General features: G+C 36.7%; 1 protein-coding gene across 9 annotated transcripts in view; it reads right to left on the bottom strand.

Moving 5' to 3' along the window:
• LOC124364667 (voltage-dependent L-type calcium channel subunit beta-2) overlaps positions 1-20,298 on the bottom strand; it is a 403,127-nt gene that overhangs the window by 96,454 nt on the left and 286,375 nt on the right. For 2 of the 9 annotated variants that reach the window (XM_046820325.1, XM_046820322.1), the window contains exon 1: positions 857-1,270. The exons of 6 other annotated variants lie outside the window; for them this stretch is intronic. Coding sequence is in view for 2 of the 3 variants with exons in the window: in XM_046820322.1 (XP_046676278.1) it covers positions 857-898 (42 nt within the window). In the remaining variant the exon portion in view is untranslated. Of the gene's footprint in view, positions 1-856; positions 1,272-20,298 lie in introns of those variants that run through there. One more of the 9 variants, XM_046820326.1, reaches the window with a different exon arrangement.

Below are 20,298 nucleotides of genomic sequence, written 5' to 3'. Positions count from 1 at the left end.
AGTTGCTGTACCACGGATATATAAAAAATATATTAGAAATTGCATTATTTTCATAGACACGCCTTTATACATGCTGCTCTATAAAATATTCAGTTGGGCTTTAATTGACAAAATCTGGAGTTATTTCCAAAAAGCCAACTTAAAAAATATAGGATTTTCAAAAATTTCGTTATCTGTTTTATTCAATGCTACAGTCATGTGTTGAAGAATGGCTTAAAATAAAGCTAACAATTTTAACTTTCCATGTTAGGTCTACATTTGTTAAAACTGTTCTTGGTTATCGACTAATGTCAGTACCATAACTGAGGTTACTAGAGTAACGTTAAACCATTAACAGCGTGATTTTGTGGAGATGCAGTTTTTAAGGATGATGGAGGATTTAAAACTGTCAAAGTTTATTATGATTATGAGATGTATGCGGTAGGATAAATTTTAAGTTAATGAAATCGCTTACATAAAACATATTTTTCATTCATAGTTAGTCTTTGTTTTGACTCCATCAAACACAAACGCCTACGCAGACTTCGATCTTACAAATTCCTTCTGAAATAAACCATACTAAGACTATTTAAAGTAAAATACATGTTGTATGTATTATCCGAGAGTCATATATTACGAGAAACGTCAGCCACCATCAAGGAAGCCCTTGGAAACGTAATAATAATCCAGTAACGTTATCAGGTTAGGTTGGCATCTGTGAAAATGGCGTCGTATCCCGGGGTGGGGAGCAATGTTTACCTTCAAATAGCAGATGATATTCCACTTGGAGCTAACCTCAACATTCACCTACCGCCAAATATACCCATTGCACTAACTACGACGATTAACTAAAAAGCGGAAAGAACTCGGTAGTTACCTGGGTAAATAGTTTGTTGTACCCCTGGTTGTATCCCATCATATTGCACCATGGTCCTGAACAATTCTAGTTTCGGTCCTCCTAGCATTTGCAACACTACACCATCACTGCACGAAACACAAAGTTCTCAGTAGAACGTCGAAGCTCATCCCGAGACCGAACACTAACAACTTCTCACATATTGACTCCTACCGACCGGACTAGCAGAAATATTCTTTTACAAATTAGCTAGGATAATTCTCGTTACCTCGAATTCGACAATGGATTCGACGTATTTCTCGTTACCGTCGAGAACCAACACCTCCTAGCCGACATTGTTAGCCAATTAGAAAAGTACAAAATTACACCGAAAGGTCAAAGATACAAAAGCGACGCTGGCCGAAAGTCCCGTTCCCTTGGTCGCTAGTGCTGCGTTGCTCCGCTAGAGCGCATGTCGGGTATCGACCGCCGCTCGGGGGGTGTGTCTCCCAGACCCTATATCGCGTTAATATTACTTACAATGTTGTGGAATAGGCTACCTCATCCTTTTATACTTGAGGGCGAAACGAGCAATGGATAATAAACTACCTTGCCCAGTTAAATTGTTCGTACAATTGGAGACGTGTTCACTACTAATCTATTGTACGAAAACATCCATGAAATTGATATGCATTTTTTTCAAAAATAATTTGACTTAAGCATTTAAGTTTTAACAATTAATTATAACACGATTGTCAAGTAAAGTTGAATTTAAATTCTTCTTGTTAAATACACATGTTACATATCTGTTATATACTTCTATATGTTAAGTACTATGTTCAAGCAATCAAATAATATATATTTGAGTAGAGAAGACTCATAACAGCTTTAGGGAGCTAGAAATAGGACATTTGATTTTTTACCGAAACGCCTGATTTAAATTGTTTCGCTTTTAAATTTTTAGTACAACTGGGCAAGTGTTCACTACTAGTTCATTGTAGATCCCGGAAATAGGTACGCATGTTTTCAAAAATAATTTGACTTAATAATTTAAATTTTATGATTAGTTATAACACGATTATTAAGTAAATCTGGCTTTAAATTTTTCTTGTTACATACATCCAAGCACCATTTCCAAGCCCTCAAATAATGTAATATTTGAGTAACGTACCCGTAACGGTCTTAGCTAGTTATAAATAGGACATTGGATTATTAGACGAAGCGTCAGAAAAATGAATCAGTTTTCTTATTAAGAACGGGTTTTACATACAAAGTTGGTAAGGAAGTGGTATAAATCTGTCCCGTAGTATGTTTAAAGGCACAATTTGTCAAAGGGAATTCGCCCAGTCTGTACTGCGTTACCTTCAGTGTCACGTCAGAACAAGTAAAGAACATGTCTCATCAACTACTTTTTATTCTCACGAGATCAGATTTATACTCATTTGGAAACAACGAATTTAGAAGGCGAATGTGATCGTTTAGCATCAGCATTGCTTTGTTGTGAGTACCAAATAATAAGGTGAGCCCTCTAGATGAAAGTACCTAGCCTTTATATTATGTGCGTTGATGCGTCAAGTGCCGTGTTTACCAAAGACCACAGCATATATAATACAACACATAATAGACACATGAAGATATTTCGATTTTACACAGGCCACAAAACGCCGAATGCAACCTCTGGTATTTATGAATAGCGAATCACACTCTGGACTTAAGCAAAGAGGGTGGCGGTCAGTGCTCCAACAACATCACACTCTGGACTGAAGCAAAGCGGGTGGTGGTCAGTGCTCCAACAACATCACACTCTAGACTTAAGCTAAGCGAGTGGCGGTCAGTGCTCCAATCACATCACACTCTGGACTGAAGTAAAGCGGGTGGCGGTCAGTGCTCCAACAACATCACACTCTGGACTTAAGCAAAGCGAGTGGCGGTCAGTGCTTCAACAACATCACACTCTGGACTTAAGCAAAGCGAGTGGCGGTCAGTGCTCCAATCACATCACACTCTGGACTGAAGTAAAGCGGGTGGCGGTCAGTGCTCCAACAACATCACACTCTGGACTTAAGCAAAGCGAGTGGCGGTCAGTGCTTCAACAACATCACACTCTGGACTTAAGAAAAGCGGGTGGCGGTCAGTGCTTCAACAACATCACACTCTGGACTGAAGAAAAGCGGGTGGCGGTCAGTGCTCCAACAACATCACACTCTGGACTTAAGCAAAGCGGGTGTGGTCAGTGCTCCAACACATCACACTCTGGACTGAAGAAAAGCGGGTGGCGGTCAGTGCTCCAACAACATCACACTCTGGACTTAAGCAAAGCGAGTGGCGGTCAGTGCTCCAATCACATCACACTCTGGACTGAAGTAAAGCGGGTGGCGGTCAGTGCTCCAACAACATCACACTCTGGACTTAAGCAAAGCGAGTGGCGGTCAGTGCTTCAACAACATCACACTCTGGACTTAAGAAAAGCGGGTGGCGGTCAGTGCTTCAACAACATCACACTCTGGACTTAAGCAAAGCGAGTGGCGGTCAGTGCTTCAACAACATCACACTCTGGACTTAAGCTGTGGTCAGTGCTCCAACAACATCACACTCTGGACTGAAGAAAAGCGGGTGGCGGTCAGTGCTCCAACAACATCACACTCGGGACTTAAGCAAAGCGAGTGGCGGTCAGTGCTCCAATCACATCACACTCTGGACTGAAGTAAAGCTGGTGGCGGTCAGTGCTCCAACAACATCACACTCTGGACTTAAGCAAAGCGAGTGGCGGTCAGTGCTCCAACAACATCACACTCTGGACTGAAGAAAAGCGGGTGGCGGTCAGTGCTCCAATCACATCACACTCTGGACTGAAGTAAAGCGGGTGGCGGTCAGTGCTCCAACAACATCACACTCCGGACTTAAGCAAAGCGAGTGGCGGTCAGTGCTTCAACAACATCATCACACTCTGGACTTAAGCAAAGAGGGTGGCGGTCAGTGCTCCAACAACATCACACTCTGGACTGAAGCAAAGCGGGTGTGGTCAGTGCTCCAACAACATCACACTCTGGACTGAAGAAAAGCGGGTGGCGGTCAGTGCTCCAACAACATAACACTCTGGACTGAAGAAAAGCGAGTGGCGGTCAGTGCTCCAACAACATCACACTCTGGACTTAAGCAAAGCGAGTGGCGGTCAGTGCTCAAATCACATCACACTCTGGACTGAAGAAAAGCGGGTGGCGGTCAGTGCTCCAACAACATCACACTCTGGACTTAAGCAAAGCGAGTGGCGGTCAGTGCTCCAACAACATCACACTCTGGACTGAAGAAAAGCGGGTGGCGGTCAGTGCTCCAACAACATCACACTCTGGACTGAAGTAAAGCGGGTGGCGGTCAGTGCTCCAACAACATCACACTCTGGACTGAAGAAAAGCGAGTGGCGGTCAGTGCTCCAACATCACACTCTGGACTGAAGAAAAGCGGGTGGCGGTCAGTGCTCCAATCAACATCACACTCTGGACTGAAGTAAAGCGGGTGGCGGTCAGTGCTCCAACAACATCACACTCTGGACTTAAGCAAAGCGAGTGGCGGTCAGTGCTTCAACAATATCACACTCTGGACTTAAGCAAAGCGGGTGGCGATCAGTGCTCCAATCACATCACACTCTGGACTTAAGCAAAGCGAGTGGCGGTCAGTGCTCCAACAACATCACACTCTGGACTGAAGAAAAGCGGGTGGCGGTCAGTGCTCCAACAACATCACACTCTGGACTTAAGCAAAGCGGGTGTGGTCAGTGCTCCAACAACATCACACTCTGGACTGAAGAAAAGCGGGTGGCGGTCAGTGCTCCAACAACATCACACTCTGGACTTAAGCAAAGCGAGTGGCGGTCAGTGCTCCAATCACATCACACTCTGGACTGAAGTAAAGCGGGTGGCGGTCAGTGCTCCAACAACATCACACTCTGGACTTTAAGCAAAGCGAGTGGCGGTCAGTGCTTCAACAACATCACACTCTGGACTTAAGCAAAGCGGGTGGCGGTCAGTGCTTCAACAACATCACACTCTGGACTTAAGCAAAGCGAGTGGCGGTCAGTGCTTCAACAACATCACACTCTGGACTTAAGCAAAGCGGGTGGCGGTCAGTGCTTCAACAACATCACACTCTGGACTTAAGAAAAGCGGGTGGCGGTCAGTGCTCCAACAACATCACACTCTGGACTGAAGAAAAGCGGGTGGCGGTCAGTGCTCCAATCACATCACACTCTGGACTGAAGTAAAGCGAGTGGCGGTCAGTGCTCCAACAACATCACACTCTGGACTTAAGCAAAGCGAGTGGCGGTCAGTGCTTCAACAACATCACACTCTGGACTTAAGCAAAGCGGGTGGCGGTCAGTGCTCCAACAACATCACACTCTGGACTTAAGCAAAGCGGGTGGCGGTCAGTGCTCCAACAACATCACACTCTGGACTTAAGCAAAGCGAGTGGCGGTCAGTGCTTCAACAACATCACACTCTGGACTGAAGCAAAGCAAGTGGCGGTCAGTGCTCCAACAACATCACACTCTGGACTTAAGCAAAGCAAGTGGCGGTCAGTGCTCCAACAACATCACACTCTGGACTTAAGCAAAGCGAGTGGCGGTCAGTGCTTCAACAACATCACACTCTGGACTTAAGCAAAGCGGGTGGCGATCAGTGCTCCAATAACATCACACTCTGGACTGAAGCAAAGTGGGTGGCGGTCAGTGCTCCAACAACCAGATGCTGATTATAGAGGCAGAATATTCCTCAATCGTATGCACTCTTATTAGGCTTTGTTATACCTGTGTATGTTTGGTGACTGTGGCGTATTTATCGAGTTGTTTCTTTTGACTTTAGCTTCACAAAAACAAACTAAACATTACAATTAGCAGTCATGAATTAAACACGAATAAAACTTACACTTTCAAATGAAACTTACAATTATTGAAAACAATTAATGCATACAAAGCTTATTGGATGATAAATTCGCAGCTCGTGATGACAAATAAATAAATGGTCAATGAGACATGATCTCAAGTTGAATGCACGATATTCCCATTCGCACGCAGCACAAATTAAAATATTTAGAGAATCCTTGATGGTGCGAAGAATTTCCTTGTAAAACATTTTCATTCTCCGTCATATTGTCATTTCTACCTGTTGGTATGGTTTCGTTTGAAATAGTATAGTATATAAACAATTGTGCTATGTGGAAGGTTATTCACATAAGTTAAAAATAACAAGTCTCAGTATAGACCTTTGAGATACAACTTGCTAATGGATTCTCACGATGATAATAATTGTTTATACTAATGCATTTGTATTATAACCCTTCGCTAGTAAATTGATAACTTTTCCGCCAAGGTTGTTTTAAACTGTTTGCTTCTACCAAAAAAAATCAAAAGACAGAGAATATAACTTTTAAATAGAGAACTTACGATTGGTTCAGCAAAGAACTTGTGATTACAGCAGTTTACTTATTGTTACAAACACCTTAATTACCATACCATATAAATTTGTAAAAATAAAATTTGTATCAACCTAAATCTCTTTTTCATCCATTGTCTACCTGTTTAATATACCTTGGATGTGCGGATCTTATTTGTTCCAGAAACAAGACGCGGACGGGGCTTCACAAAGTGGGGAGGTGTCGTGATGAAAATATTTTTGCATGTCAACCCCACAAGGAAGGAAGTCATCAACGACGTTTGATAGAATGCATACAGTAAAAAGGAGAAGTTTGTTTTCTTTTTGTTAGAATAAAGCCCAATTAACTTGTGGGTGCAGTAGAGACACAAATGTCAGCGGTAACCAAATGAAAATTTTAGGCAAATCAGCAAATGTCAGTTACATGTACTTCCAGAATAGGATAATTCCCAATGCGTTTTTTCGTTGTTAATTGTTTAACAGCAAAGATCAGCGGTTTCTTTATTTTCACTCAAACCCCAATGGGATAATATTCAGTGACCAAGCAAGTTGCCTGAAGGGACAAATAGTAAAGCATCCTACGGGATCACGCAAAAGCATCCAAATCAGTTCGATGTCGGTGTAGACTTTCTAGATGATGTTACGATGCACCGCTTCCGTGATCTACCAACTACTGTATGTTCGCTCTCTTGAGCTACAATGGATAACATTGATCACGACCGTGATTCCCTCGCTCAATATTTATCCTAAATGTTCATCCATAAAATGAACAAGTTCAAACGACGTTACGTAATATTAATGTTAAGCAAAGCGAGGTTGGGTATACAACGTATATGAAATCTTTGTTTAATTTAATTTATTCAACTATTTCTAAAAGCACAAGTCCATTTGTTCCTCGCGTCTTTTTTAATTTCAAGCTTCTTCTGACAGGATGATTGAACTCTCTTCTTCATAGTAAAGGTTTGTCTTCCTTTCGTCTTCTTCACCAGATAGCTCGTGAACATTGCTTCTTGATTCTCAAACTTTAATTGTTAGTTCGTTTTCATATATTATATCCTATCAGTATTACAATTGCGAAAATTGGTGAAGATATCTGTATGTTTGTACCTAGTTGGAGGATTTGGAAAAAGTGTGACATATACATTACTTAGATAATAGAAATCACACATAGGCATATTTTGTTCCAAAAATCCACTGACAAATACTTTTAAAAATAATATAAAGAAAATGTATTTCTTTGGTTAAAGTTTGTTATTGACGATGATATGTTTGAAAGGATAACAGGATTTTGGACATTTCCCATCGTTATATGTTTCAAACAGGTATAACACAACGTTTCAAGGATTGAAATCTATCCCCTTCGCCAGGTGAAGGATTAATATATACAAAAATAAAGAACAGAAAGAAGAAAAGAAGGGGAAGAAAAGGTTTCAAACATATCAGATGACACAACGCGGTGTTGAAGAAAGAGCCGACAACGATTTTGTTGTTAGTATCCTACTTTCGCCAGTGGTGGTGTGATGTGTGATTGTTATTGTCGTACTCGAGACTTGTGCTCGGGACTTGCAATCTGTGCAGTGACAACGCCTGGACTGAACTTCAAACAGCTTTTGGGTATGTTTGAAACCTTTTATTTCCCTTCTTTTCTTTTTTCAGTTCTTTACTTTGTATGTATTAATCCTTACCCCCCAACCTTCTGACGAAGAGGATGGATTCAAATCCTCGAAAAGTTGTGTTATACCTTTTAGTAACATATGACAAAGATCTGAAATGATGGATGGCAAATGTCCGAAATCCTGTTATCATTTCTAAAATTAATTTACCATAAAAATATACGATATTTTTGACAGCTGATAAAGTCAAAGGCATTGTCACACTACTTTGTATTCCCATGAATAAACATCAGCTGTCGTGTGATGTATATACGAGTAGTGATGACAAATAATGTATCTAGTAAATTGTAGATTGCAACTTTTGCGATTCCAAACCAATCAATTCATTCCGGATTTTACTTATTGAATAAAATTGTTAATGTGTACACGTATGGTACTTAATTTGGTTTCACTAATCATTGTAGGAAGGCACATTAAATTTAAAGTAATTAAAAGAACAAAAGAGGAAGGACTGGGCATAAACATGATTGATCAACAACTTTTTCCGTGACTAAAACAAGTGGAATCATAAAGCAATACAATTGACAAAAAATGCAATGTTTTATTACAGAAAATCGTCGATAGTACATCGCGTCCATTTTTAAACGATGAGGGATCCGATAATGGTTAGATTGATATAATTTCTAGACTGAACCAAGAAAATAGAATGACATAGCGAACATATATCAGGTTTATAGATAGTCATTCTTTTGAAAAACGAATATAGAGGGTACAAAGGCAGCGGGCCGCTATATAGGTATAAATGTATCCTTTTAGGGAATTAAACTAATCGGAATTATTATTAGTAAATCGAGACAGTTTAAAAAGTTCATGTCTTCTATTTGTTCATGTATGTTTAAGTTAGTTTGTACATACATTATCTCAAGTAGTTTGACGTACAGTGAGGAGATCTAGCACCGATGTATGTCTATTGAAGAGTAAAACACATCCGGAAGTTAGGAATTTTCACTCTACCTACCTATGAATGATATATATATATATATATATATATATATATATATATATATATATATATATATATATATATATATATATATATGTATATCAGATTAAACTCGAGACAGAGATAGTCCTTGACTGTAACTTGGACGCATTAGTTAGCTAGTCTCAATCAATAAAAAGCTGCAAAATGGCGGACGTTGGTATACGTACAAAATTATTATCTGCACTATTTACAACATTTAGCCAAAATAACACACGTTTTATAAATATTGTGTAAATTTAAACACTTTTACTGTTGCGCAATCAATGATATTTCCATTTGAAGGTTGTAACTGATCAACGATTGGAGAAATAATTTATAACTCTATAATTAGATAACGTATAACAAAAAAGTGTTTTAAACTTCATGTGCCATTTACAATGATGTTTATCCTTACGTATTATTGATGTACCCTAGGCTTTCATGATATTGCGCGAACTACATTTTTCGATATTTTAGTTTCAAGATTGCGTTCTTTCAATGATTGGAGAAATAATTATAATTTCTCTATTATTACATATTGTAGAACAAAACAATAAAGTGTTTTTGAATTCTCGTGTTATTCTTACGTATTATTGATATACTCTAGGCTTTCATGATATTGTGCAAACTACATTTTTAAAAGAAGACCGTCTATTTATTGTCATGTATTAATAAGTTAACATAAATACGGTGCTTTTTAATTTATTTTAATATCTGCCGGATTTAGACTAAATTTGACACGTCGCAGCGGTAGTAGTTGCATAAGGAGTGATTATGTCTGAAAATGAAATAATAATTCTTAAGATTGCGGCTGGTTGCATTTTCATAAAAAGATTATATTAATAACGTCATCCTTACCTGAAAATTGTTGTAAGAAATATCTAATAACTGTAAACAACATTTTTTCTTGCACCTTGTTTTATAGTTCTGAAAGTTTCAAGATAGCTACCATACAAAATTTGAATATTATAAGATAACATAGTGTATACGGGGGTTACGATAATATTACATCATTACAATTAAATGTGTTTTCATTAACAATATCGAACTAATTACAATCAAACCAAGTCTATATTTTTAGAAACATCTATATATGGTAATAACTATTTTTATTGTATTCTTTCAAGTTTCAAGATGGTGGAGTTTCTAAATATTAACAAAATTAGGAGTTTATTAACTTGCTAAACAATACAGAGTAGGTATACCATCAGTGTTGTAAAAATTAACTTTCAGCTGATAAAGGGTGTTCAGTTTGATAATTCAAGATGACAGCCACACATGAAATGTACATTCTTATTGTTTGAAGGCCTTGTTCGCAGCTTACTATTATTTTATTGTGTTTCTTTAGAACACCGATTACATCGATTAGCAAGGCATTTGTTGAATATATTGCCCAAACGATAGTGAATCTAGTGACTCGAAATTTTTAGGGGCAGGAAATTTGAATTTATGTATGTCCGTATCTTTGTCTCTCTATCTATCTATATGTACGCACGATATCGATATTTCGAAAAAAAACTGACATGTAGACTTAAAATTGTGCATGAGGTTGTTTTAAGTCTATTTGAAGAAAATCTAAATTCGGTGATAGTGCATCTCAATCCATGGGATTTAGCTGAGCGTTAGTAAATATCTGCATTAGTCTTACGGATAGCTACGAGAAAATAACAGAATAAATAAATTTGTAAACAACATCTGTACACACATAAGAGGTTTATCATGTGACATATTAACTTATTTAACCATTTTAATGGACAAGGATGTGAGTATAGATTGGGGCAAGGTATCTTCAGAAACGTCTCGTCTGTAAAATTGTAATTTTGAATGAAACTACATTACTACATAGAGAATGATGAGTTGTATGATTGTGCGTGGCTAACCATTGATTTGGCTGAGCGTTAGAGAAGCCTATCACTGAAGAGACGGATATAATTTTTCTGTTGTATGCCGGGCAATGTAAATATTTCTTTTCTGTATGAGTATCTATATGGCTACCTGACCGCATAACATTTCAAGAATGAAATAAGCTACAGATTTGAAGTTATGCAATCCTGTTACGCGTAGGGTCACGTGGTTAGTAACTAGGACTATCCAACAGAGTTCGCTAACGCTGTGATATGTACCATAAATGACAACAGTAGTCCTATCCGTTAGGTTGCGCTGTGATCAGCTAATGAGACTTCTTCGTTATCTATTTTTGGATCTCTTCATCAGACGAACGTTGACTTAACGTGGGTTAATGAGTTAATTAAGCCTGTTACAGTGTCAGATTTCACACGCTGCACTAAGAGGAAGGTGTACTGGAACTAAGCTCAACATTCACATTAAATCTTCTCTTCCCACCATAGCTACGTTAGGTGAAGAAAACTAGGTTACTCCACCGTGCTTTGGGATTATATCTAAAACAACGTAGTGCACTCAGGTGTGCACCTGATGAGATAATGAGAACACATTAATTTTGTATATAGGCACCTCTGATGTCGGAACGATGCAATGAATTCATTGTGAGCTCCTTCGTTACTGATGTTTTGTACCTCTTCAGACGGACGTTGACTCAAGATTTCAGGAGTTAAGCCTGTTACAGTGTCAGGCGCAATCTTAACTCAAGATTAGCATCACGTTATAAAACACAATGAATGAGGTTGATTTTATAGCAATGCATCTCAACTCATGCGATATAGTTATTGTAACACGACAGATGGGTAATATATTTTAACATTCAAAGTTTGACGTCAGAATAACAATATAATTTGGTTATATTTTTACCCCATTGTATTTAATGAGCTTCAGTTTTATAAATTTGTTAAAGTATCATTTACCTTAATTATGTACTTATTTTTGAAACGAATGTTTCAGTCTAATATTATTTTTCTTTAAGTTCCCTATTAAAAACAAAATAGAAATACATAGTTTTATTGGGTGAACATGTGTTAAAATTTCATTTTGGCTTTATTGGAAATGTAATTAATTGCACATTTAAAGAAAATAAAGTGTTTATTGTATTTTTCCAGTGACTCATTTTATTAAGAACTCCGGCTATAGTTCGTTTTTCAATTTGAAGTTATTACATTGGCACAATACAAAGTTATGATACTTTAAAACTGTTATAACTAGTTACAAAAATATTGAAGTTACTAATTGTTCTTTACATAAAAAACATGAATTGGATAAATGGTTTAATAATTTTGTAAATCACATTACAAAGATTTATTAAACTCCTCCCAGAGTGTAATGGGCCTTTAGGATTATATTATGTTTCATGTACTGAAATAGTTTTATGAAATATGTTATGAAAATTAAAAAAATAATTTTAATATGGCTCTGTACATTTCGGTGCCGCTTAAGTACATCATATTTGGACTCGTTTTCTATTTTGTTATGAAGATGTTTTTGTTAAAAAGGAGTGGTTGATCTACTATATAATCTATATGTTTAATTTTATATATGAGGAGTAATTGAATTAAATAACTCATTAAAACTGGTCCACACTTTGCACTCACGGGGAATACAGTCGGCGAGTGAGTGACAGGCCACCCCGACCATTAGTGCTGTGAGTGCGCGTGTGAGAGTGCTTGAGTTCAGCGAGAGTGTCAGTGAGGAGCCAAAGCTGTCCAGGCAGACTGTAGAGTATAGCACTTGTATAAGTAAAATTATTATTAGAATGTCTATGTTACAGCCAAAGTAATGAATCCAGCTATTATATTTAACTAGCTGTTTTCTGCGGCTTCGCACGCTTTTCGTTAGCGTTGTTCGTGTATATGCACTTAATTATATTTCCAACGCCGATGTAAAGTTTTCCTTGTTGGCACGATCAAAAAAATCTGAGTATGTTTATAGCCTACATGTACTTTATTCTAAAGTGGTCTAACACTCAAGCTTTAAGTTCAATCATAAATTTATTTTAAACACAAATATACATCATAACTTAGTGCCTTCAAATAGTGTTTGGTTATTTAAAATATGTCTCGTAGCAGTTTACAGTGTGCAGGCGCTTTGAAAACATATCTTTTGCAGCGCCACCTGGTGGCGAGTCACATCAATGGACATAGCATATGAATCTTCTCCGTGTAAAAATAATAATCATAAACCTTTATTGTGTGTAAACGAAACACGTACATGCAGTAGACATCAACGTATAGATCGATGAGATACAAAACAGTACAGTATTTTGATTAAAAATTTAAACATTAACAAAAAGTAATGAAGATTTTAAAATTCATAAAGTTAACAAGGATAAAATTTACAAATGTATAGATCTAAGGCTAAAAAATGTATTAAACCATAAAAAGGATTTAAGCTTAACCAATTGTAACATTTTAACTTAAATAGTTTGAAATCTAAGAGTTTACTTTCATTGTGCAACTTGTTAAATATTTTCAGACTTACAATATAAAAGCTATTTTTACAATTAACCTACTGAATGGCACATCTAACTGGAGTTGATTTCTGGTATTGTGATTATGTACATCAGATCTATGTACAACTAAACCTAAATTTAAATTCTTCTTCATATAAAATAAACATATATAAATATACAAATCTATCACAGTCAAATTCTTACATCTAACAAATAATGGTTTACAATTTTCTTTGAAAGTTGCCTTATTTATTATTGTTAAAGAATTTTTCTGTAACACTTATATCCTATTAACATGACAGCTATTTCCCCCATAGAATTAGGCCATAGTTTATCACAGACTGAAGGAAGCCAAAGTAAACTGTTCTTACATAATTCTCTGGAACAATGCGCATAAGGGATCTTAACAAAATATTACTCTAGAAAATCTAATACAAACAGATTCTACATGTGATCCCCAAGACAATGAATTATCAAATACTACACCGAGGGGTTTTACATTAATATTTTCTATTAAACTATGATTAGTGTTTTTAAGGTTACAAAGTAGGTTCTATGTTTTATCGTTATTCAAAAGAAAGCTGTTTGCACTAAACCAGGAGCAAGCCCTTTCAAGAGTGTCGTCAAATTTTAATTTTAAGAGGCTTTCATCTGAATGCACACTTAAAAAAGTAGTGTCATCTGCAAACATTATGGTTGGTGAAGCAATGATATTAGTTTCCAATTCATTAATAACAACCATAAAAAGGAGAGGCCCCAGCAAAGACCCTTGAGGCACCCCAAAAATGACCTCGGAATTTGACCACCTGCATCAATAAACTGAGTTTTGCCTTTCAGGTAAGATTTGAAAAAAAATAGGTGGACACCACAGATACCATAGTACTCCAAATTACCCAAACATATACCGTGATCTATACAATCGAAAGCCCTGCTCAGATCACAAGCAGTAATCTGGGCAAGACTTCGGCCCTCAAAAGCAAAGAGAATACCAGAGACCAAATACTCTAGGACATCTGTGGTAGACATTCCTTTGCGGAAACCAAACTGGCATCCTGACAAACGTTGTTGGGATTCTAAAAAAATGTATATCTGAGTTTTTACAACTGCTTCAATGCTTTTACCTAAAATAGGCACTAGAAAAATTGGACGGTAATTTTTAACCTGAAACCTGTCCCATTTTTAAAAAACAGGGACAACTCTTGAGATGTTTTGAGAGCTGGGGAATACACCTTCTAGCAGGCAGGAGTTAATACAAATTACAAGTGGTAATAAGATTGCATTAACGACATACATTATAATATTAGCTGAAAGACCATACATATATTTGCTTTTAGAAGATTTCATTTTCAACACAACACTAATCATATTTTCACTGGTCACACTTTTCCACTCGTAGAGTGAGGTGGGTCGCTTGGCTCGTTGCAGTAAATTCTTAGAAGAGGATGATTGTGGCGGTATGTTGTTTCTTGCTTCGCTGACCGACTCGATGAAGAAGCTGTTGAAGTCCTCCGCGCTGATTGAATCATCTACAACCTGCCGTCTCTGAGCTGACACCTTCCTGACCAAGGTATTTGTTAGCTGAGAATTCAATAAATTTCACATTTGCATTCAGTTTAGCTTTATTTACCTCCTTTTTATATAGATTTCTGAGATGTTTGTAGGCCCTATGAGACTCTTGACCTTCAATGCACAAGTAAACTGTGTTATAGGCCATAACATTATCTTTCATTTTCTTTAGTTCCGGAGTATACCAATTTGATGTTGATTTTGTTTTACTAGCCTGTTTGTTCTTCTTTGTCAACATTTTCAAAGGGTGAACAACTCCAACTCTTCTCTCTCAGTGTTCAACTCTTCTTGGTTGAACAACTCCAAGAATTTGGTAAAAAATAAAGTAAACTTGTCTTCAGCAGGCAAGTGGTTTTCCTCGAGTAGTTTCACCCAATCCACACCACCTAAAAGTTCCGAACAATTGTCCAGGAAACGAGAAGAAAGGTTACGGAATACGTACATTTTGTAGTTATTGAATTCAGGAACAGATGACATTTGCAGACTTGTCTTCAGGCCACTGTGATCACTGATATCAACAGGAAGTACTACTCAACAGAGGTACTACTCAGCTCGAGTGGAATGTTGGTAAACGTGCTATCGAGGCAGGAATTAAAACGAGTAGGCTTATTATTAAGATATTTACAATCAAACTGCCTGAGAAGGTTTAATAATTTTCTCACACTGGGTTGATCTCGTGTAACATCAAACTTAGTGTTAACATCACCACCAATCCGGATGTGGGTTTTCATTCGGCTGAGATTTGTCAATAGCAGCTCTAAATTGTTCAAACATATATTTTCATCACCGGCTGGAGAATGGTATATACTAACAACGATGATTCTAGGGTTTTCAACCTCAACAGCAACACATTCAAAGTTTATTTCGTCACACAGCCACTCAAAGTCAAGTACATTGCACATAAATTGTTTGTTTTCACAAGCAAACATTCCAACACCACCTCTGATATGGTTCTTGCGACAGTACATTGTCAAAGGTATATATCCCTCCACTTAAAGGTAATGAGCTTCATCTGCCAGCATCCAATGTTCACTGATACATAAAATGTCATATTTACTATTAGAACCCAGGAGACTTAGTAAATTTTCCTTGCTGTTTAGGCCCTGGATGTTCAAGTAAAGAACACTTATTTTACTCGCATCTTCTACTGGGTTTAGGCTATCTTTGACCCATTGTCTACCTTTATTTGTGAGTTTAAATTGCGTCTGTGTTTAGGAAGATTAAAGGTACTTATTAGCAGTGGCGTAGCTACCTTGGGTGGCACCCGGTACGGAAGTTGGTGGTGTCACCCCATCGAAAGTAAAAATTTATGTTTTGTATTGCCTCGTATTCGATGGTTAATATACCAAGATTGCTAAGCCGCGATTGGGTCATTGTTGCCCACAAATTAGTTTTTTATTAATTTTTAATTTACTCAAACTCCTCTCACATGAAGCTACGGACACGCAACAATACACTTCACGAAAAAAATTAGAAATGTTGAAACTGAAACGTCAAAGATAGCGAGTGTGGAACGGGGCGACAGCGTCAGGCTCTTTTGCGGCAATCCCGAATTATACATAGAGCTGAGCTAGTGCTAGTGGAGGAATCCCCGAAAAAGAATTTGTGTGCTAGCGATTTATTTATTCCTTTTTTTGTTCTTAAAATTGAGAGACCGGGTGGGTGTCACCCCAAAAAAGGTGTCACCCTGTGCGGCCCGCCCCCGCCCCCCGTTTGCTACGCCACTGCTTATTAGAGTACCCTCTGGCCAAAATTGTTCACTGAAAATATCCTCCCACAGATTTTCTGGTACACCCACTTTGAAGGAACTGTAAGTTGGATATTTTGTAATCACTTTTTCTACCACGTAACTGCCTTGTTTATTTGCTTTCAGGAAACTTTTTGTCATTTTTTTCAACTGTCGGTTCCAATCTTGAAAGAAGTATAAACTAAGTCCTTTTGATTGTGCTGAGGTTATTTTTGGTAACTGATTTTCCAGTCAAAATCTTCTGGGTAAACCGGTTCGTGGCCTAGGTTTGGCAACCCCTTTATTTAGGTTATGTCCATTTGGAACTTGATTTCTTTTATTTGCAACTGTTTTCCACAGATTTTGGTTTACACTAATGCCAACGGAATCTTGAAGGGACGGAAAATCTTCGTTTTCTGGCCGTTTCGAGTTTCGCGTTCTTTATAATATTTTGCTGTGTTATGATTCCAAACAGAACATTCGATTTCCGGTGAACAATTATCAATGATCGAACAACTCGAATTCGGGACATCGATTGACGATTGCACTTTCCTAGTGCTCATTTTGGATGTCTTTGAGCAATTCCTGTTTGAAGCGTTGGCAGAACTTAGCTTGTCAAAGTCAACAGTTTTGCCAGCAGACGACGAACACACTTGACCTAACCTCTCAAATTACTCTCAGTTATCTCGTCAATTTTATTATTTAATGCTAAATTGTCTTTTACCAGCCCTTTAAGAACGGTAACTAAATTCTCAACAACTGATTGTAAATCTATACGGTCATCCACATTCCAAACACTAGCAACTAACCTGTCGATCTTCTCGGCACAAGCTGTACAGTACCACTACAATATATACTAGAACATACATAATACAGTACATTAAACAATACACTGGGTAAAATACACTAAATACATATCCATACAAATTTTCATAATGATCGGTCAAATAGTTTACGATTCTATAAAGGACATATAGACAAATATTCATATGTATATCACACACACACACACACACACACACACACACACACACACACACACACACACACACACACACACACACACACACACACACACACACACACGCACACACACACACACACACACACACACACACACACACACACACACACACACACACACACACACACCACACACACACACACACACACACACACACACACACACACACACACACACACACACACACACACACACACACACACACACACACACACACACACACACACACACACACACACACATAGTGGTCAAAATTTTTTAATAATGTTATTTATCACTGTATCTAACCATTATACATATTATCTGACAGAAGTTGGTCAAAGTTATTAAGATGATAATCATGCTTTATATATTACTTTATCCAACAATTAGTTTAGGGTAGATTCGGATAGTGAATTTAGTCATTTACATAATGACTGGCTAATCAAAATGACTTTATACACATAATTTAAAGCGTTACGTATATAGTTTGTAACAAAACAAAACAAAATAATGGGAATCGATGTCATCTCTGCCTTATTCTGTTATACAAGGTGTCCCACAACTCTCTAGCAATTTTTCAGGTGTAACCCTAGGACCAAAAATATTCAAATATCATACTCATAGATAAAAAATACTCAATTATTACTCAAACAGCCACCATTTTGTTTTTATCACTGAACAAATTTTTAATTTGAGAACGGCTTGTTCTAATAAGTAAAATACTAGTATATAGCTTTACTAATAGTAATATAGTAATATCGCTTTACAGCAAATGTATTAATTGTTTACAACCTTCGTTTTTAAATAGCTACATCTTAAAAACTTTAAACTATGTATCAATCTTAGTTTTTTTTTTTTTTTTTTTTTTTTTTTTTTTTTTTTTTTTTTTTTTTTTTTTTTTTTTTTTTTAATTAGTTATCTGCCCCATATATCTTATTTTCTTAAATCTGATATAATTGGATTTGTAATTAAGTTTTCTAAGTAAAACATAATAACTGTAACTATTTTTCATAGGTTGTTTTTCCTCTTAAACAATTAATTAAGGTTGTACATATTTCTATTTTCTTGTAACTACATGTTTGGGTCATAAATGTATATGCATATGCCACATAATTGCATATATTGGAGTCGCTAATTCGTTACAGTATTATAAGATTCGCGATATTTAAATCGTATATGTACCATTCATAACACTGTACAAACTAGATATCAGTCTATAGAACACTGGAAAGAATGTTGAAGAAAATATTCACAGAAGTCAAAAGAGAAGAGTTTAAAAAGTTTGAAACCTTTTTTGGATCTGCTTTACTGGAGTTTTCGTATTAGACACAAATTCACTTATCTCTGTTTTAAACTATCGTTGTTACGAATCATAATCTATCCTACTAAGTAAAATAAACATTATACGTGATGAATTTGTGACGTCTTACCGAAATCGAAACGAATCGGAAATGGTAATTAAGTGGGGAGTATAAAATTGCGGAATAACGACGTTGCATGCAGTTCCTCTACATCCTCTGCAAACGTGGATCTAGAACTGCAAAAAGAGCTGAAAAAACTATTGTCAAAGAACTTGGCATTGTTTAACTAAGGCGGTCGCCGTCTACGGAAGACGGCCGGACTTATTGTTCTCTGTGCGGGTGGGAGGACGGTAGAGGGGGTATTTGGCACCCTTTCAGACCGCTTACTTCGGTAATTGTCGTACGGTTTAGTGCAATAATAACTTTCTGTATTTTCCTAACTTTTCTATGTTTGCTCGAGAGTCAAGAACTTCTCCTTTAATTGTGGTGTCTCAATAAATTAAATTATTATAGTAATGGTATAGCATTCAGAGACGAAAAAATTATTTATTGTTAATTGATGTATGTAATATTATATTTATTCTGATGGCACCCCACAAGTAATAGAATCTGTTTCCTTTATTGAGTTGTTAATGTTCAAAAGAAACAACTAACCGTGTTAAAATAAAAAATTAACAATCTCCCTTGACAAACAGTTTGTTTTCAAAACCCCCCGAAAATTATTTTTAGTAAAGCCCCTAATCCGAAGTACGTTCTTGTAAGACCAAACTAATTGTATCACTAAATTCCAAATTCAGATGCTAATCAAAAGATTTTAGGTCGCCACTCTTGCGAAAATTCTAAATCCCTTTAAAACTTTTACAAGTAGGACAGTTAATAAAACATATCCAATTTAAAATAACATTAATTTTAAATCAAAGAATGTAATTTATCAGTTGTCATGCAAATTTTGTTCCAAGGACCATGGTGGTTTAAAGACAAATCCCTTGCATATTAGGATGGATATCCATCGGTCTTCATCCAATAGAAAAGACGACAATTTGGTTTCACAACACGCATTGGCTTATAAAGTAATATTTAATATCTTTTACTCGTTAAAAGGGACTTGTAAAGTACTAGAAGATTCTTCTAAAATTCAATTGGAAATTTAAGAACAAGCGTATCAATTAGTCACCAAGTCAAAATTACCTTTTGGCTTAAATAAGAAATGATCTGTTAAATTTGTCTAACAAATGTAAAACAAAATGTATTGTATATTTCTTGTTATGAATGTAAAACACAAAAATAACAAAATTGTTAATATTTTATTTTAATTTTAAGCTGTTAGAACGCCACTGTTATGTATGTTAATCTTAATTTTAATTTCCCAAAATTTCTTATAATATACCAAGGAGTTTAAAACATTGCACTATAAATATAATTTTTAATTTAGATTACAACATGTCAGCGTATACTAAACATTCAT

The sequence above is a fragment of the Homalodisca vitripennis genome, chromosome 6, assembly GCF_021130785.1.
Source record: "Homalodisca vitripennis isolate AUS2020 chromosome 6, UT_GWSS_2.1, whole genome shotgun sequence".
In the NCBI taxonomy this organism is placed as follows: Eukaryota; Metazoa; Arthropoda; class Insecta; order Hemiptera; family Cicadellidae; genus Homalodisca; species Homalodisca vitripennis.
This window is presented reverse-complemented; position numbering and strand designations above follow the sequence as displayed.